At 48.5% G+C, this 26773-nt stretch overlaps 1 protein-coding gene and 1 long non-coding RNA gene across 12 annotated transcripts in view; one reads left to right on the forward strand and one right to left on the reverse strand.

The window, feature by feature from the left end:
- Positions 1 to 26773, forward strand: part of SCN5A (sodium voltage-gated channel alpha subunit 5) — a 101704-nt gene that overhangs the window by 43108 nt on the left and 31823 nt on the right. For all 10 annotated transcript variants that reach the window (XM_055282544.2, XM_055282569.2, XM_055282586.2 and 7 more), the window contains 8 exons: positions 466 to 663; positions 1632 to 1811; positions 2457 to 2828; positions 7483 to 7615; positions 8564 to 8802; positions 18945 to 19118; positions 20642 to 20992; positions 25359 to 25799. In XM_055282544.2, coding sequence (XP_055138519.2) covers positions 466 to 663; positions 1632 to 1811; positions 2457 to 2828; positions 7483 to 7615; positions 8564 to 8802; positions 18945 to 19118; positions 20642 to 20992; positions 25359 to 25799 — 2088 coding nt within the window. The remainder of the gene's footprint in view (positions 1 to 465; positions 664 to 1631; positions 1812 to 2456; positions 2829 to 7482; positions 7616 to 8563; positions 8803 to 18944; positions 19119 to 20641; positions 20993 to 25358; positions 25800 to 26773) is intronic.
- LOC129484535 (uncharacterized) overlaps positions 5699 to 26773 on the reverse strand; it is a 28828-nt gene continuing 7753 nt past the window's right edge. The window contains exons 3-7 of one of the 2 annotated variants that reach the window (XR_008658464.2): positions 15291 to 15399; positions 14591 to 14718; positions 13299 to 13416; positions 12073 to 12193; positions 5699 to 5869 (exon numbers count right to left, since the gene is read on the reverse strand). This is a non-coding gene — a long non-coding RNA (uncharacterized lncRNA). Of the gene's footprint in view, positions 5870 to 9575; positions 10272 to 12072; positions 12194 to 13298; positions 13417 to 14590; positions 14719 to 15290; positions 15400 to 26773 lie in introns of those variants that run through there. The other variant, XR_008658465.2, reaches the window with a different exon arrangement.

Genomic DNA, 26773 nt, shown 5'->3' on the forward strand with positions numbered 1-26773 from the left:
GCCAGAAGTGGCCCCAGCAGCCTCCCCACTGGTGAGAGCTTTGGAGGGGACAGGGGACAGGGGACAAGGACCCTTGCTTCTGAGGGAGAAGGGATCAGCAAGCAAAGAAACTTTCTTTTTGCTGGTGATGAAGTACCAGTCCCTTTGTATAGGATGCTCTCTGCTCTGTGAATGGGACACTCTTTCTCCCTGTAGGATGGAATATTCTCCCTCTGTGGGCACAGCATGCCCTGAGTTGGGTGGGACATTTTGCCTCCCTCCTTGGGTGGGACACAGTCCCGCTGTGTGCAGGTCATTTTCCTCTGCAGGTCAGCATATGTCCCTCTCTATAGGTGGGACATCTCTACCCTCCTCCCTAGGCTATGGCTATTTGAACCCCTGGCACAACTAGACTAGGTGACTTGGAAATGCCATAACTCAGAAAGGGCCCCAGTGAGGGTGACCTCTGCCCCCTTGCTCCCCCAGACCCTCAGGTCCGCAGGGAAGATCTACATGATCTTCTTCATGCTTGTCATCTTCCTGGGGTCCTTCTACCTGGTGAACCTGATCCTGGCCGTGGTCGCCATGGCCTATGAGGAGCAAAACCAAGCCACCATCGCTGAGACCCAGGAGAAGGAAAAGCGCTTCCAGGAGGCCATGGAAATGCTCAAGAAAGAACACGAGGTGGGTGAGCAGTGCCACCAAGGAGCCTCTAAGCCCTCACCTGACTGTAGGTGCCTATAGGTGGGGCATATGCCGGTTAAAGCTGGTGCCTGTGGGCATGGTGCAGTGCCTGCTGGGTAAAGGTATTTTCTGTGAATGTGGTATCTGCTGAGTAAAAATTTGGAACCTTCTGGGTTAAGACGTGCCTGTTAGTGAGGAGCCTCCTAAGTAAAAGTGACATCTGCTGGGTAAGGTGGGTCCTATGAGTGTGGCTTGTGCTGAGTAAACTTGTTCCCTATGGTCATCATGTCTTCCAGGTGAAGGTGGCGCCAGGTGGGTAAAAATGGTGCCTGCTGGGTGGTAGCTCCTGGGTAAAGATGGTCCCTGTGAGCATAGTGCATGCTGGATAAGAGATCCATGTGTACATGCACATAGTTTATTCTGGTCAAGCGATGCCTTCTGGTGGGGTAGTGAAGAAGGTCCAATGTCAGAGAACAGAGCTGTCTCAGAAAATAAGCACTGACAATGCTGCCCTAGCCATCCCCAGTCCCCCACATGGTGGAGCCTGGAGGCTGGCTATAGAGTGAGCTATTAGAAGCCAGGCTGTGGGCATCCACCTGTTCTTCTGACTACCCCATGCCACATCTTCCAGTACACTTTTGGCCAGCTAAACCTTCTAGAAGAGCCTCTGCCCTCTGGTTCTGCCACTTCTCTGTTCATCTGCACCCACCTCCCACCTGTTCCACACACTCCCGTCTTCCAAGGCTGCCCGCTTTAGCCACTCCTATCTTCCTTCCTGGATCTTGATCTTTCCCAAAACATTCTGGGTCTGTCTGACTTTATCTCCATCATGTCCTCATTTTGGGGTAGGTGTGCAAGTCCACTTACTGATAGGAAAACCAAGTCACTGAGAGTTGCCTGGCCTGCCTGAGCCTGAGGCTGCACAAAGTCTCAATGATGGAAATATCCCTTCCTCCACTCTTTTCCAGGCCCTCACCATCAGGGGTGTGGATACCATGTCCCATAGCTCCCTGGAGATGTCCCCTTTAGCCCCAGTAAACAGCCATGAGAGAAGAAGCAAGAGGAGAAAACGGATGTCTTCAGGAACTGAGGAGTGTGGGGAAGACAGGCTCCCCAAGTCTGACTCAGAAGATGGTCCCAGAGCAATGGTAATCCCAGCTGTGGTTCTAACTTTTCCAGGGTGGGTCCGGCATGAAAAGCCCATCATGCTAGGCCCCTGTATAGTCACAGCCCCCATGGTTGCTCCTCTCTGCCCTTCCTGTTTCCCGTGGCCTTCCTTAGAGTAGGGGAGCTCTGGGCAGAGGGACAGGGTAGTTTTGGGTGTTGTGATATCCCCAACCTGAGGCCAGTTTCCCAGCACTGGAGCTGGGGCTGGGGGATGAGGCCCCATGGTATGGGTTGGTAGGAGTTCAAGGACATGCCCATAAGAGTGAGGGGCCATTCTGAGTGCCCCAGATCCTCCTCAGGCCAGGCCTGTCTGCAACACCAGGAGCCTTCCTGCCTCCTTCTCCCTTGCCCAGCCTGAGCTCTAACTCCAAGCCCAGTTAAGTTTCAGGCTCCCAGCTCCAGAGACATAGATTTGAGGGGAGTAGACATCCCAGAGGATACAGGATTATCTCTAACCCCACATCCCCTCTTCCAAACACCCCCGGCCCAACCCACTCAGTTCCTGTGTGGCCCAAAAAGCCCTCAATGCTCTGAGAAGTTTAGCTGAGGCCAATGGCACAAAAGACAGGCTGGGAGCACATGAAGAGCACATGTCATGGTCGTGTCCCTTCTCCTCGTGCCCTTAGAATCATCTCAGCCTCACCCACAGCCTCAGCAGGACTTCTATGAAGCCACGTTCCAGCCGTGGGAGCATTTTCACCTTTCGCCGGCGAGACCTGGGTTCCGAAGCAGATTTTGCAGATGATGAAAACAGCACAGCGGGGGAGAGCGAGAGCCACCGCACATCACTGCTGGTGCCCTGGCCCCTGCGCCGGACCAGTGCCCAGGGACAGCCCAGTCCCGGAACCTCGGCTCCTGGCCACGCCCTCAATGGCAAAAAGAACAGCACTGTGGACTGCAATGGGGTGGTCTCATTACTGGGGGCAGGCAACCCAGAGGCCACATCCCCAGGAAGCCACCTCCTCCGCCCTGTGATGCTAGAGCACCCACCAGACACGGTGAGCCAGCCCCGAGATGCAGGCATCAGGGCAGGTCTGCTCTCCCAGAACTGATCACCAGTGCCAAGTCCAAAAATACACGCCAAATATTTGTTGAGCACCTACTGTGTGCTGGGCTCTAGGTGCATAAACTTACAAAAAAAACTCTGCCCTCATAGAGCATCCATGCTAATGGGGACAGACAGACAAAAGTCAAAAGAAAGCTGGGTGCGATGGCTCATGCCTGTAATCCCAGCACTTTGGGAGGCCGAGGTGGGGAGATCACCTGAGGTCAGGAGTTCAAGTCCAGCCTGGCCAACATGGTGAAACCCCATCTCTACTAAAAATACAAAAATTAGCCGGGCATGGAGGCGTGTGCCTGTAATCCCAGCTACTTGGGAGGCTGAGACAGGAGAATCACTTGAACTCAGGAGGCGGAGGTTGCAGTGAGCTGAGATCACGCCATTGCATTTCAGCCTGGGCAACAGAGTGAGACTCCATCTCAAAAAAAAAAAAAAAAGAAAAAGAAAAAAGAAAGAAAAAATGTCTATATTGTGTGTAATGGTGATAAAGAGGGATGATAGTTAAATATGTCACAACTAGTAAAGCCGTCATTACCATCATCTGGCGAAGCCTGTTCCAGGCACAAGGAACAGCAAACGTGAAGGCCCTGAGGCAGAAGTCTGTCTAGCCTGTTGGAGGAGTTGCCATGAGGTCAGTGTGAGCGACGGGGAGAGAAGTTGCAGTGACTGTTACAAAGGTGATAGGAAGGGACCGGCCAGATTGTGAAAGGCCAATCAGTGCTTTGGTCACTTAGTCCTATGACAGACTGATGGCTGCCCAATCAGCCATCAGGTGTCCTTGCTGACCCCGGGCCTCCAACACAGTGACCAGAGCAGCCCACCCAGGAAAAAGCTGAACATCTGGCTCAGCCCCCAAGGCCTGCAGGGCGCACTTGGAGAGGAAGGTAGAACGGATGGGAGGCTTGACCAGGAAGATGGAGGATGACCTGAAGATGCAGGGCTTCCAGCCACATGGCTTATTTTGTGCCACTCAGACTCTTGCTCAGTCTGTGGGACTTGGTACAGGTTAATTAATCTCTTTGTGCCTCAATTTCCTCATCTGTAAAGTGAGAATTATACGCCAGCAAGTTGTGGTGACGATTGAAAGAGTGCAACTAGGTCCAGTGTTGAGACCCATACTTGCCTGGTGTTAGAGCCATTGGTATTACCTGTTATTGGTATTAGTGAGCAGGAAGGAGTGAGGTTCCTGGGGTACACTGCAGAATGCCCAGGGCCCCACACTCCTCTGGAGCACAGGGTGAAGGGAGGAAACTGGGCACCCCTGGGGGCAGACCACAGCTTTAGGTAGAGCTGGGGAGGCCCTGGCCCATCTGAAGGGTGGGGTGTCTAGTTTCCAGGAACATTAAACCAGGCAGGTTCAGCCCTGGAGCCTCAGCCTCATGGAATAGGGTCAGCAGCTGGGAGCGCTAATAGAATTTCCTAATCTCGTTAAGGAGAAAATCATCTCATTGTACTGCACATGTCGGGAGGAATCCAAGTTCAAGCACTTCATTACCAGGAATTCTGACTTCACCCATTCTCACTTCTGTGGGGCCCGTTTGTAACCTTAAAGGGATTAGCAGGCCAAGACAGGGTCATTTGCAAAGTTAAAGGAATTAGCGAACCAAGATGGAGACATTTGAAGAGTCAAAGAGATTAGCAGGCTGCAGGCCCCTGGGAATGCCTTCTGTGCTTCCACTGGGTCCCCAGTGAGACATTTCTGTCCAGTTCTAGTCTGAAAACAAAGCACAGGGTTGGGCACACTGTGGGTGCCTAATCAACAAGGATGGGGAGGAAGGGCCAGCCCAGCAGACAGCTCACATTCAGTTTATCCAGGTTGGGAGGTAGGGGCTGAAGACTTACTTTGCCCCCTGCTTGTATGAGACTGCCTGGTTCCAAAAGTCCAGATGGAGGTGGGAGAAGCACACTGAATATCCATTCCTTTTCTCCCCCTACATGTTAAATCTTCATCCTCATTTCCTGTGGCCACCTAGCAAGTTAGGAACAGAGCTGGAACTCTAACCCAAGCCTTCTAATTGATTCCCAAGAATTTATCCATTCAAATAATATTTATCTAGTACCAGCCTGCCATGTGGCGTGCCAGGCAGTGTTGAGACTCCAGGGTTATAGCAGCGAACAAAGAAGGCAAGATCACTGTCTCTTGGAGTTTATACCACAGTTAGGAAGACAGTAAACTGATCAATATTTTCAGGTAGTAATAAGTTATGTGATAGAAAGCTGCTAAGGGGAGGGATGAGGATGAGGGCTGTTAGAATACTCAGGAAAGCCTTCCCAAGAAGGTAACATTAAAATTGACAGGCAAATGATTTTAGGGAGCCAGCCCTAACGATGCAGAGGAATAGCATTCAGGCAGAGGGAATAGCAAGTGCAAAGCCCCTGAGGAGGAGACATCCAAGGGATGAGAGGGACTAACAGGGCCAGGTGTGGTGAAACATTAAAATGAGTTTCATGAGTTAGGATTTGGACTGTGCAGGGCCTTCTAGACCATAGATAAGTTTGGATATACTGTGTGAGTAAGATGGGGAGGAGTAGGGTGGGAGGAGTTGTTGAACAGAGGAGTGACATTATCTGATTTACTTTTTAAAGGAATCCCTTTCTACTATGCAGAGAATACAGGGATGAGAAGAAGAAAAGAAGCCAGTTAGGAGGCTGTTGCAGTGGTTTTGAGAAAGAGATGATGACCACCTGGACTAGGATGGTGTATTAGTCAGCTATTGTAATAATAATGCTGTGTAACAAACTACCCCAGAAGTCAATCTCCAGCAACAAGCCTTTATTCTCATGCTCACTTACCTGCAGGTTGACTACAACGTGGCCCATGTAGGTTAGGCTTAGCTGGGAAGCCCTGCTCCAGACTGCATGCTGGCTGGGCTGGGCTCCATGCTGTGGGTTAGGCTCAGGGCTGCTCTACATCTTTGTTCTGAGGCTCAGGCTGAAAGGGTGACAGCTACCTGGGGAAGCTCTTTTCATGGAGAATTCCTGGAGCACAAGAGCAAGATAAACAGCACTAGCCCAGTTGAGGTTTCTGTTCACAGCATGTCCACTAACATTCTGTTGTCCAAAGCAAGTCATTCATGCCCAGGGCAGGGAAGTTTAATTCACTCTCGGTGGGAGGGGAAAGAGAGTGCATATGTGCCAAGTGATAACCAAACTATCATAGATGGCAAAGAAGGAGGGGAGAAGTTGGGAAAATGTAAAACTTGCTTGTGAGTTAAGCTGGCCAAATTCATGGTTGCGTTGGACCTAGGGTAGTACCGTTGCACCAGCCACCTCAGCCCTCTCAGGTGCCTCCACTTGAATACTTCCATTACTGGGAGCTCACTACCTCCCTAGGCAACATTTCAGAGCAGTCCTGCCAATGGCCGGGATGTCCTTAACTTGAGCCCAGATCTATTTGGTACCCACCCTATGCCCTGCTTCTTCTACCCTGGGTAATCTAGGCCCATCTTCCCTCTGCCCTACGAAGATTACAGAGTCTTGCTATTGCATGCTGAACAGCTCAGCACCTGGGCCGTGGTCATGCAGGGCCCTGCTGAAGTGAAGGTTTTATTGGCCCTCCTTGGTTCTGCGGGAGGCTCTGGGTAAGCCTAGAGAATGCCTGCCTGCCACCTCCCTTCACCAGGGCTGTTTCCAGGCCTGGGTTTTTTACTGATAAAAATGGTACATGCATGGTGAAAACAAACCCCACAGTGCAGAAGTACATGAAGTGAAAAGGGAACTTCTCCCTCTCTTTCCCCTCCCCCACAATCCCATTCCCCAGATATGTCCACTTTAATTATTTGGTATGCATTTTCCAGATCTCTTTCTTGTTTTTTCATCAAACTGTTTGTCTTGGAGATGTCTCCATGGGAGCATACAAAGAACTGCATCGTTCTCTTTGTTGTCTATCAGAGCCCAGAGTTGGATTGTGTCTATAATTGATTTGAATATGGTTGCTATTGATTGGTTGTTTTGTTCTTATGGTATTAGGAACACTGCTGCAATGCACATCATTTATGTGTATTTTTGATGCACATGTGTAATTATTTATGAAGTTAGATTACTAGACGAGGACTTGAGGGCCAATTTAACATTTTCTTGGTAAATCCAGCCTAAATGCCTCCACAAAAGACACAGCCCCCACCAGCCATGTGTAAGCATTGTACTTTATCCTTCTCTTAGCATTATCTTAGAGCATGTTGGATTTTTTCTTTTCAGTTTCTTTATGCTCTTGACACCAGGAAGCTTGTGGTCAATTAAGACTCCCAGATCATTTTTGCATGTACTAATGTGTATGGCAGCATCAGGCTCAGGGAGGACCTGTGATATGTGTAGCTTCCTGACCACACTCAGGAATCACTGCTGATGAGAGGCAGTGAAGAAGAAAGGAGAATGAAGGAGACAGTGATTGGGAGGAGGGGTGGAGGGAGTTCTTAACTGGGAGGGAGTTGGGAACAGAGAAGCCCAGCATCCGGTGTCCCATCAAGACCTTCATCCTATCCCTGAGGCATCCCCAGCCTGAGTCTGGACTGGCCACCCCAGGTCCAGCAGGACTAGAGCTGGGGGCAGGACCCTTTTCCCCAGGCTGACGCAAATCTCCTGATTGCACTCAGACCACGCCATCGGAGGAGCCAGGCGGGCCCCAGATGCTGACCTCCCAGGCTCCGTGTGTAGACGGCTTCGAGGAGCCAGGAGCACGGCAGCGGGCCCTCAGCGCAGTCAGTGTCCTCACCAGTGCACTGGAAGGTCAGCAACCCTAGGTCATTTAAGCACCCCCCACTTCTGCTGTAGGCACCCTCACCTTTATCCCAGCCTGACCCAGGCATCCCCCATTTGTCTTGGCCTGCTTTGGATATCCCCACACTGTCCCAGCCTTCTCTGTTCTGTGTAGCCTTGCCTGTTCTTCTGTGTCTTTTCATGTTTCAGCTTGTTCTCTCCTGGGTATCACCATGCCTGTGTTTCTCCCAAACACTCCCACATCTGGCCTGTCCCAGATGCTTGTCAGTCTCATTCCATCGTCTCCCAACCATAACCATGTCTGTCTAGGACCATCCTGTCCTGAGCACACCCATGCCTGTTCTAGCTATTCCCATATCTACTTCAGACTATTCCAGGCATCCCACATCTTTCCCAGCCATTCCTGCCCTAGGCAACTCCACATCCCTTCCAGTCTGAATTGGGCACCCCCCATCCTGATCTTATTCCCTCCTATCTCGGATGTATTCTCATCTTTTCCAGCCTGTCTTTGGCATCCCCTCTCCCATTTGTCCTGACACATCCCAGATGTCCACATCTGTCTCTGCCCATTCTGTCCCAGGTGTCCTTGTGTCCGAACTTGCATGTCCCCATTACTGTCTCATCATTTTCAGCCTGTCCTCCCCTGAGTGTCCCCAGGTCTATGTGGGACTGTTGTCTTAAGCAGTTGTATGTTTGTCCTGGTAATCTCTCCTGCCCCCATTTTCCCCGTCTCCATCTTTGTTTCCTGTCCCTATGGCCCTCTTCTCTCATATTTCCAGACGAAGGAGCCAGGACACAAGCCACCCATTCCCTCGGCCCTCCCTGCTCCCACTGTCCCACTGTCACCTAGCAGCCCTATCATCTCCCAGAGCAAGTCATAAATCTTTCCTGGAAGGTATTCCAGATACATATGACTCAGTCAACAGAATCAAACTAACTCATTGGCTGTCCCCTCAGAGTTAGAGGAGTCTCGCCGCAAGTGTCCACCATGCTGGAACCGCCTCGCCCAGCGCTACCTGATCTGGGAGTGCTGCCCACTGTGGACGTCCATCAAGCAGGGAGTGAAGTTGGTGGTCATGGACCCGTTTGCTGACCTCACCATCACTATGTGCATCGTGCTCAACACACTCTTCATGGCACTGGAGCACTACAACATGACAAGTGAATTCGAGGAGATGCTGCAGGTCGGAAACCTGGTAAGGGCTGCCTGCAGCTGGCTCTCAAATGGGCATCCTGGCACGAGGGGACCTCGGGCAGCTGGCACAGCCTTCATGGGTAAGGAAGAAGGGATCCTGCACACAGAAGGATCTTTTGAGGGTGGGAATCATCATAGAGGACGTCTTGGAGGAAGGAGGGAATCAAAGGGTCGGCTTCTAAGGAGCTGAAAAATGTAGATTTGGAGTGGGAGGGTGGAGTGAAAAGAAGTGTATGCAGATGCCCAGAGTCTAGAAAACAAAAGTGAGCTGGGGGTAAACCTGAAATGTGTGGAGACTTGAGATTTTGTAATTTGTAGGTGGAGGAGAGTGCGTGCAGAAGGAGGTAGTTCTCTTATGGATGGAGCTTGCATCACTGTTGTTGGATGGGGGAAATCGTGGATGGATGGTTGGATAGAAGGAGGGAAGTATGGAGGGATGGATGGATGGATGGATGGATAGCTGGGTGTAGTAAGTAAATCAGGCAGAGCCAGATTTGAATTCTGACTCAGCTCTTACTAACTAGCTGATCTCAAGCAATTTACTCAGTAATTGGCCCAATAAATATTTGTTGAATTCAATAAATGTGAAATTAGTATGACAATATCAACCTCATAGGAAGGTAATGAGGACTGAATAAGATAATGTGTATAATATGCTTGGCTCATAGATTGATAAACAGTAAGCACTCAAAACAAATGATAGCTGTGCTATTGTTGTTGTTGTTAGACTGCTCCTGGAAGTCAGAATGTCTGGGTTCTAATTCCCATTTTTTTTTCTTGATACCAAATCAAGTTCTGCCTCTTTATTATACAGATAGGGAAACCGAGGCCCAGAGACAGGAGGGATGACATGGCAGGGGCAGAGTTGGGCATCTCTCAACTCCCAGGACAGGGCCATATTGGATCAGTCCAGGTAAACAGAGTCAGCCCGTCTTTAGAGGATCCCAGGGCTGAGTTGCCATGAGCCCACTGGCCTCAAAAAGGAGCTTCTGAGATCGTTATCGAGGTTGGTGTGGGGGTGGTAGGGGGACTTCTGGCCCCATTTGATCTAAGCTTGCTGTTACTGCAGACCCAGCCTGTCTCAGGCCCAGCTGTTCAAGTGACCCCCATAGGCAGGTAGGTCTCTCACACTGTGGGGTATGAGGATTTTCTTTTCTTCTTACTTTCCAAACCCAAGACTCTAGGTAGTTCTCTGCGGGGCCTATTCAGATTTTTTCACCAATTTGAGTCCACTTGCTGTAATTTTACTTTTCTTTCCTTCTATGTGCAAACAGAAGGCAAAGCTACATCTCAGCGGGTAGAAGTCTCATGGCACTGTTGGAAATGTTGGGTGGTCTTCAGATGGTAGTTATGCAGGGTTTCAGTTGAGTGTGTTTTTATCAGGTTGTGACCATTGGGTTGGACTGAGCAGCAAGTTAGGTGTGATGAAGAGCACTGGTGGCTTCACTGGGTCAGCAAGTTGTGGCTGAACTGCATTGTATTAAACTTGTTGTTAAAATATTGATAACAGGCAATGTAGTTGTGTTATAGCTATATTTTGTTCTGTTTGAATAGCTTTATTACTAATATGTAAGGTTTTGATTTTATTGCATTTAATATATTCTAGGTAGTTTAAATATTAAGTGTTAAGAAACAAAGCCATAAAAATAAGCATGAGTAAATAATCAGCATGGGAAAAGACTTTCTAAGCATGTCTCTGAAGACAAATTCCATAAAGGAGAAGACTGATAGATTTAACTAACTTTTTAGCCCATCACACAAATAAAGGTAAAAGGCAAATGAAACTTCTGTTTCCAGCAACATTATGGACAAGAAAATCTGAAAAGTCTCCTATTAATAAACAATTTAAAATACAGGAAGCATCCTTTGAATTACATAGCTAAGTGCATGAGAAAGTACAGTAGTTCCTCTTATCCATAATTTTGCTTTCCATGGTTTCAGTTACCCATGGTCACCCATGATGTGAAAATATTAAATAGAAAATTCCAGAAATAAACAATTCACTAGTTTTAAATGGCACGCCGTTTTGAGTATTATGATGAAATCTCACACTGTCCTGCTCTATTCTGCTCGGGGACATGAATTGTCCCTTTGTTCAGCGTATCCATGCTCTATGTGCAACCTACCCATTAGTCACTTACTAGCTATCTCTGTTATCAGATAGACTGTTGTGGTATCACAGTGTTTGTGTTCAAGTAACCCTTATTTTATTTAATCATTATTCCCCAAAGCAGAAGAGTAATGATGCTGGCAATACGGATGTGCCAAAGAGAAGCCAAATATATGACAAAGAGAAGTTGTTAATCTCTTATTGTGCCCAATTTATAAATCAAACTTCATCAGAGGTATGTAGATTTAGGAAAAGGCATAGTATATATAGGGTTCAGTAATATCCATGGTTTCACGTACTCACTAGCAGCCTTGTGGGAATGTATTCCCCATAGATAAGAGGGGGCTACTTTAACAGAAACCCCAAGTGCCAAAAACAAAAAGAAGCTTAAAAACCATAGCAGTAAACATGTGAAATGGCTCTGTAGTTGCCCTGGGTGGGGTGGGGAGGTGTTGATTTGCATAATCTGGAGGCTTGGATTTTAATGAGCATGTAGAGACAAGACATTCAACCTTGGGACAGTGTGAGTAGGGGTCGAAACTGAGTAGCCCCATAAGAATATGACCATACATTTAGAAAAATGGTGAATCAGAAAAAACCTACACACAGGCCCTGGGAAATGATAAAGAATCCCTGTCTTAGCCAGGGCTGGAAAGGAAAAAAGTAACCCCTGAAAGGCTTGTGACTATGGATTTGGCCTTATACAGATTTGGGGTTCAAATTTACACCTGAGTAGTCCTGGAACCTACATCTAAAAAATTAACATAGAAAGTGATCCTAGAATGATGTCTTGGGGCCCCTAAAAGGGAACAAAACTTCTCTGGAAGGACACACCTTTAGCCCAGGTCAAGCTGGATTTCCCAAATTATAAAACACAGAAGGAAATATTCTACCATGAGGAAGAGTCAGCAGACATACACACGCACAGACACAATCAGGCTATCCCCTTAAAAATGTCACATAGTAGAATTGCTTGATAGAGATGATTAAAATGTTCATAATTGGCCAGGCGCAGTATCTCACACCTGTAATTCCAGCACTTTGGGAGGCTGAGGCAGGCAGATTGCTTCAGCTCAGGAATTCGAGACCAGCCGGGACAACATGGCAAGACCCTGTCTCTATTAAAAATATACAAAAATAGCCGGGTATGGTAGTACGTACCTGTGGTCCTAGCTACTTGGGAGGCTGAGGTGGGAGGATCACTTGGATCCCCAGCAGGACCGAGATTGCAGTGAGCCGAGATCCTATCACTGCACTCCAGCCCAGGTGACAGGACCAGATTCTGCTCAAAAAAAAAAAAAAAAAAAAGTTCATAATAACTAAAGACATAAAATAAGGGATTAAAAACATAAGAAAATAATACAGCTTTGAAAAAGAACCAAATAAAATCTCCAGAAATGAAAAATATAGACATTGAGATTAAAATTTCAATGTACACATCAAATAGCATATTAATACAGTTGGGAAGATAATTAAATGATTGTAAATTTAGATCTAATAAAGTTGCCCAGAACGTAATATAGAGAGATGAAGAGAAGACGTAGAAGAAAGAAGGAAGAAAAACATATCTGACATTATTTTCCAGATTATGTTGTTGTCTATTTAGATCATTTTAGGAAATCTACAGAGAGGCTGTTAGAACTAATAAGAGAGTTCAACAATATTAGTGGGTACAGCCTCAGTATTCCAAATAGTGTTCCTAGTCACCATCAACAATCAATTGGAGAAAATAAATTTTTTAAGTTATCACTTATGATCACAATAAAAACTATGAGAAATTTAGCTATAAATAGAGCAAAAGATATGCAAATTTCATATGAAAAAATTATGAAACTGCCGAAAAACATAAAAGAAGACATAAAAGTGGAGAGATGTACCATTTTCATGAAGGAAAATATGAATATTGTAGAGATACAAATTCTTCCCAAGTTAACCTATAAGTTCAATGTAATTCCAGTCAAAATCTCAATACTTTTTTTTAATGGAACTTGACAAGATAATCCTAAGACGCATATGGAAAAGTAAAGCAGATCAAGATAAATTAAGGACTAAGGTAGAGAATTTACCATAGTATGTTAAGATATCTTATAAAGCTAAAAATACTATAGTATTGGTGCAGGGATGGAAAAACAGATTGTGCTACAGAATTGAGACCACAGAAATAGAACAATCCATATTTGGTGACTTGATAAATAACAGAGATGGCATTATAAATCAGTAGGAAAAGGCTGGATGTGGTGGCTCATGCCTGTAATCTCAGCACTTTGGGAGGCTAGCCAAGGTGGGCAGATTACCTGAGGTCAGGAATTCGAGACCAGCCTGGCTGACATGGTGAAAGCCTGTCTCTACTAAAAATACAAAAATTAGCTGGATTTGGTGGCATGCACCTGTAGTCCCGGCTACTCAGGAGGCTGAAGCAGAAGAACCGCTTGAACTTGGGAGGTGGAGGTTGCAGTGAACCGAGATCGCGCCACTATACTCCAGACTGGGTGATACAGTGAGACCCTGTCTCAAAAAATAAAATAAAATAAAATAAAATAATCAGTAGGAAAAGGATTGGACTGTTTAATAAATGATGCTGGGAGAATGATTATCTGCGTGGAAGAAAATCAATTTAGATCCCTACCTCACATCATATTCATAAATTAGATGCAGGGGAATTGGACTTAACACCTAAATGTGATAAAGCAAAACTTTAAAGTTTTTAGAATAAAAACAAGCAAAAAAGCTTTAAGATCTTGGGGTTGGGAAGGCCTTCAACCATCCAAAAAGCTTATATCATGAAAGAAAAGATTGCTAAATTATAAATTGTTAAAATTTATAATCTCTGTACAACAAGGGATGTTACAAACTAAGTGAACTCACTACCACAAACTGGAAATTGATATTATGATTAGTATTTAACCAGAAATACATGGAATCCAGGCAATATTGAAGATTTACACATCAATAGGAAAAGAGGGATAGTGATAAAATGATAAAAACACAACCACAACAACGGACAAAGGAAATGAGAAGCAAATCACAAGAGGTAATTCAGATGGTTATAAACAAATGAAGAGAAACAGAGGAATGGAAATTAAAGCAACATTGAAATACTATTTTTTACCCTAGCAGAATAAAAAATAGACTTCCGTGTGCTGACAGGGTTGTGGAACAGTGGGAACTCACAGCTCGTAAGAGTGTGGATTTGGTACAACCATTTTGGGGAGCAATTGAACAATATCTGGTAAATCACAGATATAAACTGTGTACCCTACAACTCAACAATTCCAGATATATATATATATTCTTAAGAAAGTCTCACACATCTGTACAAGGAAACATGTATAAGAAAGTTCTTTACAGTACTTTTAGTCATAGGGGAAATTGGAATCAACATAAATGTCCATTAATTTTATAAAGTGGATAAATAAATTGTGGTGTACTCATACAATGAAATACTGTACACGATTAGAATGAATACATATAAATGTGTCAATAAATCTCAAACATGATGTTAAGAATAAAAGGAACAAAGAATAAAAAACATGATGTTGAGAATAAAAGAGAATATATAAAGCATAGCCTATTTACATAAAGTTAAAAGAATACAAAAATACTATGTGTTGTTGTTATATACATTAAAAATGTAAAAATGTGTAGAAATGATAAACATCAAATTTGGGATAGTGATTACCTTGGAATGAATATAGTACTATAGGTGGCTCCTGGTTTATCTGTGATGGCACATGATGGGTAAGAATTCATAGTAGAAGCCATCATTTGAATTACTGGTTTAACTCCTTTGTATCTCAGTTTCCCTATCTGTAAAATGGGGATAATAAACATTACATATCACTTAGGGTTATTGTGAGGGTTAAATGATTTAATATATGTAAAACACTAGAACAGTGCCTGGCATACATCAAATGCTATTTAAGTATTTGCTATTTTTTTTTTTTTTTTGGTAAGGAAAAAGAAAAGAAGATTTGAAACAAATATGGCATAATGTTAATATTCATTAGAGTTTGGTGGTGGGTGCACAGGTAATCATTTTATTATCCTATACTTAAAGTGTATATCCTGAAATATTTTAAAATGTAAACAAATACAATAAAGGTAAATGACAAATCAGGAAAATTGTGACAATACAAATAGTACTAATAGACAAAAGGGTAATATCCTTAATATATAAAGTATGTTTATAAACCATATAAAAAAGCAAACACCTTAATAGAACAATTAAGAGCAAAGGATATGAACTGGAAATTTCACCAAAGAAGAAGTACAAAATAAAAAGAAATGTCCAATAAAACAAGAGCGTCCTGTTGGATGAGAAAAGGTCATGGGAATGGAATACCCAGTATTAGCATAGTTAAAGGGAAGCAGTTACTCACATGCAGCTCGTGGAATTGGTTAAAACCTTTCTCCGAGGATCATTTAGCACTATGTGTCAGAATCTAAAAACGTTCATTGACTACACAATTTCATCTCCAGAAATCTTTCCTAAGAAAAGAATTAGACAAATTGTTTTAAAACAAGCACGTAAAAGGATATTTATTGTGGCAATGTTTTCAATAGGGAAAAAGGAATGACTATCACAGGGAAATGGCTAAACCAGTTATAGCACATCTGTACAGTGGAATGTGCCACAAATGTAAAAAAAAAAAAAAAAAAAAGAAAAGGATACTGTAGATTGTGTTTAATTGGCATGGAAGGATGTTCACAAGGTATTATGTTTTAAATACGGGTTTACAGTGCATGGAGTATGGTCCCATTAAAGTCATATGCCAAGGTCAAAGAGAATTTGGGGTTCCCCATAAGTTCCCCCAATTCCTGGAAAGCGGCCATTTGCACTCATTGCTCAGTGAACCTCCTGCCAGGAGTTAGGGGAAGTGGGTCACCATGCTCAGAGCCTCTATCTGCCAGATCTTAGTGAGCCTATAAAACATGCAGAGTTGTTTATATCTGAAGGCAGCCCCTGCCTGGGTCTGGAGCTCTTGGCCACTCTTAGCAATCATAATAAATGCTGCTGACAGTAACAATAATTTCCCTCTCATATGGAGTATCCACTTTACAGCCATTAGCTGTAACTCCTAGAAACCTCCTATGGAGTTATTATTATCCCCATTTTATATATGAGGACACTCAAGGCTCAAAGAGATGAAGAAACTGGCCCAAGATCACATAGAGGCAGCCCCTGCTCTGGAACCCGGGCCTGGCCACCATTCTCTGCATATCTTAAACCATCAAGCTTTGATCACATGGCCTTAAAAAGCCTGGTATGAGCCTGTGGAAGGAAGAGGTCTGTTACCAAAATGTATGTACTTCTCAAGCTTAGCTGCATATTAGAATCACCTGGGAAGTTGTTTTTTTTTTTTTTTTAAATCCCCATACCTGGGCTCCACTCCAGTCCAAAGTAACTAGAAACTCTTGGATGCGACCCAGGCATCCATATTTTTAAAGCTCCCTAGGTGATTACAGAGTGCACCAAGTTTGAGAGCTCGTGGTCAAAAACAGCACTTGAACTTCGAATCCCAGGAATCTGGTCAAAATGTAGATTCTAATTCAGCAGGTCTGGGGCCTTGCAAGATTCTGCATTTTCAAAGAGCTTCCAGGTGATGCTGTTGATCCTTGAAAATTCTTTCATCATTTCCCCGAAGGGCATTTCCCAAGAGCCTCTCCTGTCTCTTTTTTCCTGAGTCCTAGCTCCACCTGGTCACTGCAATCTCACCACCAAAACAGCTGGGAGCCTGCACAAAGTGAGGTGCAGGGCTTTTCCTGAGCTCCATTCTCTAGAAGTGAGTGTCGGCACTCATGGGTGTCAGACCCACCCTGGTGCACCCCGGCAGTGCTGGGGAAGACCAAAAGTGGGGGTCCAAGGGAGGCGCTACCCGGGCCCCAGCTGTAGGAGCTCTCAGCAAAGTGGTGCAGGCTGTGCTGCTGAGTGAGGGCTCTAAGCACAGCTGTGTGTGTCTGAGGCTGGGTAGGGAAGGCTCCTGGAAGTCAAACAGAGCAGCACGGAACAGGCAGGACATGGCGCACGGAAGGCCAAAGGCTCAAACGTTTGTACATCTATTCAACAGATACTAGAGGACCACCTATGGGCTGGGCACCATTCCAGGTACAGTAGGGAAAGGTCCCTGCCATCACACAACTTATCTTCTAAACAGAAGAGGCTCGATAAACAAATAGCTGTTAGATGGTGGTGTGAAGCAGAGGAAAACGAGGCAAGGATGGGGGATAAGGAATGTGGTGGGAGGGAGGCACATTTAAAGTTACCAGGACGCCCATGGATCAGGTGGCTCTGAAGGGAGTGAGTTATGCGGCTGGGGAAAGGCATGACCCGGGGAAAGGCATGACCCAGGGAAAGGGAGCAGCAAGTGCAAAGGCGCCGAGGAGGAAACAGCAAGGAACAGGCGTGGCTGGAACAGGAGAGCAACAGGCAATGGGGCTGGGGGTTGGAAAAGTCACGAAAGCAGGTTTGGGTGCTGGGGAGAGAAGCAGGTCTCAAGGCTGTCTCTCTATGTGTGAGGAATGCAAACTGAGGCTGGAGGATTTCAGGGTCCCTCCCTTTCCCAAGACCCGGCTGATGGAGGAGCAGTTCCCTCTGGGCACAAGCACTAAAGGGACCCCTGAAGTCAGGAGGGCTGGGCTGGTGGGTGGTGCCCTGTGTGGCAGTGCTGAGGAGCCCACCCACCTGCCCTCCCGGTGCCTCTCTCTGAGCCAACAGCATCCCGCTGCCCTCCAGACCACCTCCACAGGGCCTCTTCTGAGCTGATGGTGACAAGATGGCACTGGGGTGACCAGCAAATGCCTCTCCTTCTAGCACAGAGCCCCGTCAGGGCGGGTGCCCAGACCAGAGTGGCCTCCCCACCTGATTGCCAACCCCAGTGAGGTGACTCAGCCATGCCTGTCTTTGACCCCCACCTCCTCACAACTGCTGCAGGTCTGACACTGTTCTCAGGGGTACTCTGGCCCTCTGGCTTTAGCCCTCCCCTCCAAAAGACCCTGAGTGCCTCCTCACTGCCCTCAGGACAGCCCCCCAACTCCTCAGCATGGTCAAGAGGCCTTGCATACAGGACCCTGACTTCCTGCCATCCACACCATCACAGAACATTCTCTCCTCTGGGAACCAGGCTCCCATCAATTGGCACACTGCAGGGCAGCTGGCACGACTCTCTGGTCCACTGCACCATGGGATCCTTGACCACAGGGTTCTGCCAGCCAAGGCTGGGCAGCTCAGGACTCGTAAGTCAATGAACCAGGCAGAGCTCAGCCTCTGCCCACTCAGGAATGTTTCCAGAAGAGAAAGGAAGTTTCCCTAAATTCTGAAGAGCAGCACTAGGTTCCTCTCCTCATTCTCAAACTTAATAGCTACATGACCCCAGACAAGTTACTTAACCTCTCAGTGCCTCAGTTTCCTTACCTATAAACTGCAGGCAATGATACTTCCTCATGGGGTTGTTGGATGAATCAAAAGAAACAACATGTGCAAAGTGTTGTGACCAGCACTTGACACATAGCCCTCGGGAAGCAGTGGCTGCTGATTATCACAGTGGGCAGAGTCCAGCAGGCAGATGAGGAGGAAGGGGCTCCTGAGGAGCTGGAACAGCAAGGACAGAGGCCCTGGGTGAGGGGAGCCATGAGCATCGTGTTGATGCGTGGATTTGGAATGTGACGGGTGAAAGCCTTTCCTGTGGACACACAGATCAGAAGTCTAGTGCTAGGTCATGTCACTGTCCATCGCAAGTGCCCCCCAGAGCTGTGAGTCTCTGTGGAGCCTGCGAAGGGCCCAGGCCATTCCCAAAGGCCAAGCTGGTGTGCCTGGTATGCTTGGTGAGCAGCTGCAAGGGCTGGGAGAGCAGGCTGGAGAAGAGGGCTGTCCCCAAGGGGCTGGGCCATGGCCAAGCAAACCCCTACTGGGAGCCTGGGCCCAATCAGAGCTGGCAGCTCTGGAGGGAGCCCCTACCACAGCAAGAGTCAGGAGGCAGGTGCCCCTGCTGGCCAGGGGTTCTTTCCATCCCAAACAATTCCTGCTCCCTCCTCAGGTCTTCACAGGGATTTTCACAGCAGAGATGACCTTCAAGATCATTGCCCTCGACCCCTACTACTACTTCCAACAGGGCTGGAACATCTTCGACAGCATCATCGTCATCCTTAGCCTCATGGAGCTGGGCCTGTCCCGCATGAGCAACTTGTCGGTGCTGCGCTCCTTCCGCCTGGTACCTGGCTGGACCCACCGCATGGGGGATGGTGGTGGGGGTGGAGGGCTCGGCACAACCCAATCTGAGGTCATCACTTGGTCATCCCTACTTTGATCTGTCATGCCTTCACCCAATAGCCATTTTCTAGGTACCCCTGGATGCCTGGCCCAGTGCTGGTGATGTGGGGGGTACAGAGGCAGGCAAGGCAGGAGACATTCCTCCAGAGGAGCAATTGTGGTGGCCATCCTGATGATTTGCAAAGCCCTTTGTGGTCCACAGTGACCCCTTTAGCCCTCACAGGATCCAGAAGTGGGGCTGGTATTACTACATTTCCATTTCACACATGAGGAGACTCAGAGAGATGAGACGAATTTCCCACAGCCACGTGGCAGATAACAGAGAGAGCTGGGCTGGTAACTGCTCATCCGAGGTTCTGCCTGCTGGTTTCTGAATCAGCATCTTTAAAATATTAATGCACACACAAATCACCTGGGGATCCTGTTAAAATGTAGATGCTGATTCAGTCGGTCTGAGGTGATGTCAAAGCTGCTGGTCTGTGGACCACACCTAGAGGTTGAAATGCTTGAGAGGTCCAGACATGGGGCGGGAGGTATAGTCAGGGAAGGCTTCCTGGAGGAGGTCCTGAGCACCGTGGGTTGTTGCACATACAGTGGATGGGAGTGGAGCGGGGGGAGTGTGTAGGAAGGCAGGATGGCGGGGGCAGGAGGGAAAGCCAAGGCTGTGGGTTCTAATCCTGACTCAACTGCTATGAACCAAGGGACTTAAAGTTACTCCCCACACCAGCCTCCTCTCTGCCTTGGCCTCACTTCCAGGAACTGCCCACTAGATTCTCCCAACAGGGAGTGTCCTTGCTCTTTCACACCTGTCCTCATCAGGTGTGACCTGTCCCCTGATAGCTTTAAGATGTTGCCCTATCTGTGCTCTTTCCTAATATTGTCATACTATGTCCCTGAATATATTTTGGCAGCTTCTTCTGTCAAATGAGGTAATGCCGGTGCCAACCTCGTGGTTATTGGGAGTTCTGATTGAGTTCATCCATTCTAAGCCCAAGGCCTGGCACGTAGACATTCAGTGTTAAGCACCTTTTCCCCCCTTTCTCTGTGATGACTGAGAGGCAGAGGTGATGAGTCAGAGATGGTTTGAGCTGTCCCAAAAGATACCTGATGAGGACAGGTGTGAAAGAGCAAGGACACTCCCTGTTGGGAGAATCTAGTGGGCAGTTCCTGGAAGTGAGGCCAAGGCAGAGAGGAGGCTGGTGTGGGGACAAAGAGAAGGGCTGAGTTGGGGAGGTGAGGCTGGAGCTGTTGACCTGACTCTCAGAGCAGTGCCCAGTGAAGCTGCCCTCAGGCTGTGGAGAGAAACAGTAGTGGGTGCTTTGGGAGAAATGGGGGGAAAATGGGTGTCAGTGCCCTCCAAGGGCTCCCTGGGCTTTCAGGTAGGAGCTAGAGAGAGTGAGGGTGCCCATGTGTAGCAGGAGTCAGAGCCTCTCACAAGGTCCCCTCCTCTTCCTCCTTCCCCAGCTGCGGGTCTTCAAGCTGGCCAAATCGTGGCCCACCCTGAACACACTCATCAAGATCATCGGGAACTCAGTGGGGGCACTGGGGAACCTGACGCTGGTGCTAGCCATCATCGTGTTCATCTTTGCTGTGGTGGGCATGCAGCTCTTTGGCAAGAATTACTCGGAGCTGAGGGACAGCGACTCAGGCCTGCTGCCTCGCTGGCACATGATGGACTTCTTCCATGCCTTCCTCATCATCTTCCGCATCCTCTGTGGAGAGTGGATCGAGACCATGTGGGACTGCATGGAGGTGTCTGGGCAGTCATTATGCCTGCTGGTCTTCTTGCTTGTTATGGTCATTGGCAACCTTGTGGTAAGTTGGCCAAGGGCTTCACACACACATACACACACACACACACACACACACACACACACCATCCACTCATCTACCCAGCTACCCACCCATCCAATTATCCATTTACCTACCCTTCTATCAGTCCATCTACCCATCCATCCATCCGTCTATTCATTTACCCACATTTCCATCTAACTACTCACTCATTTATTTCATCCACCCCCCCATGCACTCACTTACATCCATCTATGTACTTATCAACAAACCATGTATTCGATGTATGCATTTGTTCTTGCACCTATATGCTCATACAGCCATCTATCTATTGATCATCACTTATCAATCACCCACCCACCAATCAATGCACCCATCCATCTGTTCACCACTCCAGCAATCGGAAGGATCAGTAGATCCTTCCCCAGTTACCAAGCCACCCATCCATTTATCCACTCATTCGCCTTGTCATTCATCCAACTCCCTTTTACTCATTCACTCATCCATTCATTAATCTGCTTATCAGTCACCTATTCATCAACTTCTATTCACACACTTACGCATCCATATGCCCATTCATCTATGCACCCACCCATTCACTTACACAACCATCCATCCCTCCCTTCATCCGTCACCCATCTGTCCACTCACCCAACCATTCACTCCTCTACTCATTCACCCACCTCCCATCTATCAACTCACCATTCACTCATTCACCAATTCCATCTATCTACTCATCTATCTATCCAGTTGTCTACTTACTCATTGACCTATCCATCCATTCACTCACTCTTCACCGCATTTTTTTTTTTTTTTTTTGAGACTGAGTTTCACTCTTGTCACCCAGGCTGGAGTGCAATGGCGCCATCTCGACCCACTGCAACCTCTGCCTCACAGGTTCAAGTGATTCTCCTGCCTCAGCCTCCTGAGTAGCTGGGATCACAGGTGTGCACCACGCCTGACTAATTTTTTGTATTTTTAGTAGAGACGGGGTTTCACCATGTTGGCTGGTCTGGTCTCAAACTCCTGACCTCAGGTGATCTGCCCACCTTGGCCTCCCAAAGTGCTGGGATTACAGGTGTGAGCCACTGTGCCTGGCCTCTTCACTGCATTTTGCTCATTCATTCATTTACCCACTTACTTACCTATTTATTCATTATTTACTCATTTTGTTTTCATTCATTATCTGTTCATCTACCCATTATTTTACTGTCATACACTATCAATGAATTATCACATGGTATTTCAATTTATCTTAAACACTTTCTAAGCCCTTGTTGCATGGAAAACATTGTGCCACATGCTGTTGGGCATACAGAGGCAAATGAGGTCTAGCGCCAGCCCTGACATCACTCACCAGCTTAAGAGATTATTGGGGAGGTGGAGAGTTCAAACAGGCCTGAAATAACTCTCAGACTCGTCAGAGTGATCAGAACCATTAAGGAGGAGACCATGGTACTGTTCCCATTCAGCTAGGAAAATCAAGGAAATCTTCCTGGAAGAGATTTTGGAGCTGACCTGATAAACAGGCAATGCTGAAGAGGGAAGGAGCAGGATGAGCAAAGCACAGGTGCAGACAGGTGGTGGTCCAGGTAAGGTGGGGCCCATAGGAGCTTTATATGTCACCCTGAGTAGCGTGGTAGGAGTCTCTGCTGTCCCATCATGAGGGGCCCACACCTTTGCTCCTGTGGGTACCTGTCCGTCCTTGGGCAGGTGCATCTTGTCTTGTGTCTTTACAATGTGGGGAATTCTGGAACTGAGAAAAGCCAAAATTTAAATACCAGAGAAGGTGCCTTAGGAAGAGGCAAAGCTGGGGTCAGTCAGTGGTTCAGGCAGCAATCCGTGTCCACTGTGGACATGAAGCCACCTTCCTGGGTACACAGTTGGCCCACACATGCTCAAGAAGCCTGCCTGCATTGTCTGGCTCCCACCTGTAGCTGTATGTCTCTGCTGTCATGGGCAGTGCAGTCACATCAGCTCACAGAGAGGTTTTACATTCACTTTTTCAGGCTGCTGTGGGGCAAGTACTATGGGCCATAGATTCCAGAGCCTTTCCTCGAACCTGTCTGCTCTCTTCTCCCATGTGCCTTATCCAGGCCAGGACAGGACAGGCCAATTTGGCAGCAGTCTGCCACCAGCCCATGAGCTCAGAGGCCAGAGGAGTGCAGAGCCCAGAGAGAGAGGAGCCAGGGCATCAGTGCACAGTGCCACTAGAACCCTGCTCCTTGGCTGGCCCCCAACTCCCCGTTATGCCCCCCCAAACTAGCTATCCCTTGGGGTGGAGGGTTGCTCAGCCAATCCCAACCCCAGGGCCTGCCAGACTGTCTGATCTGGGGAGAATGAGAATTGTCAAGCACTCAGCCCAGGTCCAGGCTGAGCCACCCCTCACACACAGAGCCCTGCGATTTCCCAGCAGATCTGCCTGTGGATGAGAAAATTAGAGGCTGCTGGAGGAGGGAGCTAATGCCAGCCCACGCAGCCCCCTCCCCGGCCGCCTAAGGAACTGGGCCGCTGCCGGGCGTGGGAGGAAGCAAGATTGCCATTGAAATGGGAAGTGATGATCAGGCAGGGCTGGGAGCAGCAGCAGCACGATTGATGGGGAAAGCACTGGAAGAAGATGAACTTCTGAAGCCAGCGACAGGGAGGACCCTAGACTCCTGTGTGGGTGGGCATGGCTGCCCAGGTACCCACACCCCCTGCCCTACTCCCAGCCTAGACCCAGGACTCCTGGAGGTTGGGGGATGCAGGGCCTGGTGTGAGTGAGGCTGTGGGGGAAGGATCCAGTGGGCATCCTTCCTGGGAATGGAGGTGGCCATGCCTGGGTCCTTGTGGACAAAGGCCAGGGGCCAGGCCAGAGGTCGGTGTAGATAGCAGCTCAGAATGGTATCACATGCCCTACCCCCTAGTGATGACAAAGAAAGCTGCCAAGTGTCAAAAGTGATCATCTCTCTGTAGAGATAGTATGGGAGAGCCTACCTCTTCACCTTCTGTACTGTCCACATGAATATGTATTACTTTTAAGCCAAAGGCATGTTTCTGAGGCCACTTTTATCAGAATTCTTATTCCCACCTTGCTGATAGGTATGGGGTCCCTGGTAGAGGTGTGTTAGAGGCTCTTGAGAAACCGGAACAGAGTCTCAGAGTGGATTTCCAAAAAGAACTGTGCACCCACCCTCACACACCACCCTGCCGTAAAGGCACTGGGAGGGAGGAGACACCAAGCCCATGGCAGCCTGGCGGCCTGGTGAGCCATGGGCCGGTCTGACCCATGCATGTGGGAATCAGCCCACAGCCATCTTAACTGACCCTCCAAGAGACTGGGAAATGGACACAAGCCCAGCCGCTTGTCACACAGCAAAGGCCTTCTTTTTAAACAAAAGCTAAAGCTTCACACTTGTAGGAGGGCTTAACGACAAGCAATTCTCCAGAACCATCCAAAGGCAGAGGGTTATGCAAACTGCCTTAAGAAGTCTCAAGTCCCTAAGCCCTGATGATAGACCTCAATAAAATACTGCGCCCTGTGGAACCTCCGACACCGCACCCTCCCCTGGCTCCCTGCAGCATAGCAAGGCCTTGACCTTCACACAGCACCCTTCCTAGCACCCCTCGCAGCCTAGACACGGTCAGCTCTCCATGGCCTGACCCCCTGGTTAGTCCAAGTGCCTGAGGGCTGCCTGTGCCTTCCTGACCTCTTTTCCAGCTATTGCACCTTTCTCTGCCCAGTCCCAGCGTCCCTCACCTGGAAAGTGTGGCAGACTTGGGCCTCAGGTAGTATGTGCCCTACAGCAGCAGCCCCAGGCCTCTGAGCACCAAGCTGGCTTCAGTGGGGAACTCAGAGGCAGGTCACTGCTCCTCCTCTTTCCAACAAAGTCCCAAAAGCTCTGTGTAGCTTCTCGGTGGGATTCTGTCTCGTCCCTGGACTCACACTTCCCAGGAAGGAGACCTGTGCCCATCCTGACCCCAATGCCCCTCACTACTCCTAGGGCAGCAGGAAGAGGTAAAGGGAGAAGAAGCCTTGTATGTAGAAGCCACTGGTGCCAAGACAGAGCTCAATGTGTGTGACTTTGGGCTAGCCCCTCGCTTTGACACTGAATGCACGCATAGTTCTCCCGCTGAACCTGAGCCAGGACACGACATCCTCAATTCAGACTGCGTCTGGGCCCTTGGAAAGAGGGATTCAAATTTGTGTTTTCTTTTATAGCTAAACCTTCCATATTCAATAAAATGAGGGGTTAGGATGAGGGCTCAGGGCCCTGGATTTGAGCCTCAGAGCTGTTTGTCACAGGTAGTCTTAAAGGTCTCTGGGCCTCAGTTTCCCCATCATAGAACTGGGACTGGATGGCTTGGCATGGCACAGTGCCTTGGTGAGCCTGACCCATTATCTCGACAGGTCCTGAATCTCTTCCTGGCCTTGCTGCTCAGCTCCTTCAGTGCAGACAACCTCACAGCCCCTGATGAGGACAGAGAGATGAACAACCTCCAGCTGGCCCTGGCCCGCATCCAGAGGGGCCTGCGCTTTGTCAAGCGGACCACCTGGGATTTCTGCTGTGGTCTCCTGCAGCAGCGGCCTCAGAAGCCCGCAGCCCTTGCCGCCCAGGGCCAGCTGCCCAGCTGCATTGCCACCCCCTACTCCCCGCCACCCCCGGAGATGGAGAAGGCGCCTCCCACCCGCAAGGAAACACGGTTTGAGGAAGGCGAGCAACCGGGCCAGGGCACCCCCAGGGATCCAGAGCCCGTGTGTGTACCCATCGCTGTGGCCGAGTCAGACACAGATGACCAAGAAGAGGATGAGGAGAACAGCCTGGGCACGGAGGAGGAGTCCAGCAAGCAGGTGGGCCATCACCCCTGCATGTATGAGGCACCTACACATACAGGGCCCAGAGCTCTGCTGTCCGGGCCACCCAGCCTCACTCAAAGCGGCTTCCCCTGCCAGACTACCTTGGCAGTGGGTAGGGGTAGAAGGCAGGCCCTCCCCCCAACAGCCAGCCTCTCAGAGGGGTGCTGAGACCAGCCCTCAACCCTCTCTTCCTAACTCAGTCCAGAAGCTGACCTGGGGAGGGGCTGCTATCCACCACTCATGCCCTGGCTGGGCATGGGGAATTCATTGTACAGACAGGGAAACTGAGGCATGGCAAGAGAGACTTGCTGGGTGTTCCTCATGAGTTTAGAACAGAGCCTCTAGCCCCCAGTTCCCACACTGACCATTGTCCCAAGGTAGAGTGTCTTGGCGAAAGAGAAATACGGTTTTCTGACCTCCAGACTGCCCCTTCCCTCCTCCCACACCCAGGGCTCATTCTGAGATTTAAAAATAAGCATCCCTAAGACTGAGGTGTCAGGGACAGCACTATCTTATCTCCCAACCTGTTATTTTTAACACTTGGGACCAGAGTCTGCACAAAGCAGGCAGGGCCCGCCCCGCCCCTCCCCTCCCCTCCCCTCCCCTCCCCTCCGTTTTCCCCTGGCCTGAGCCAGGCTCAGATGGCTTCTCTTCAGGGCTTTAGGTCAAGCCCCCAGGAGTGTTCTCCCTGTTGAGTCAGGCCCATCTTGGCTGCTTCCTCTGGGCCTGCACTGGGTGGGCCTGGCTGTGGAGAGCAGCCGCTCCCCATGTGTGGAACTTGATCTAAGGCTCTGGGCTTGGTTTCACATCCTCCTGCCTCCCTGTGGTCCCAGAGGCCACTCTTTCAAGTCAGGTTGCAGGGCAGGGGCAATGTCTGCTCAGGGAGAGGAAGTGTTGGTGTTGCCAGGACCACAGTTTCCAATGATCTCCAACACAGGAGGGGAATTCCAGCTGTCTCTCCTTTCCCT

The sequence above is a fragment of the Symphalangus syndactylus genome, chromosome 1 (assembly GCF_028878055.3).
Source record: "Symphalangus syndactylus isolate Jambi chromosome 1, NHGRI_mSymSyn1-v2.1_pri, whole genome shotgun sequence".
Taxonomy (NCBI): domain Eukaryota; kingdom Metazoa; phylum Chordata; class Mammalia; order Primates; family Hylobatidae; genus Symphalangus; species Symphalangus syndactylus.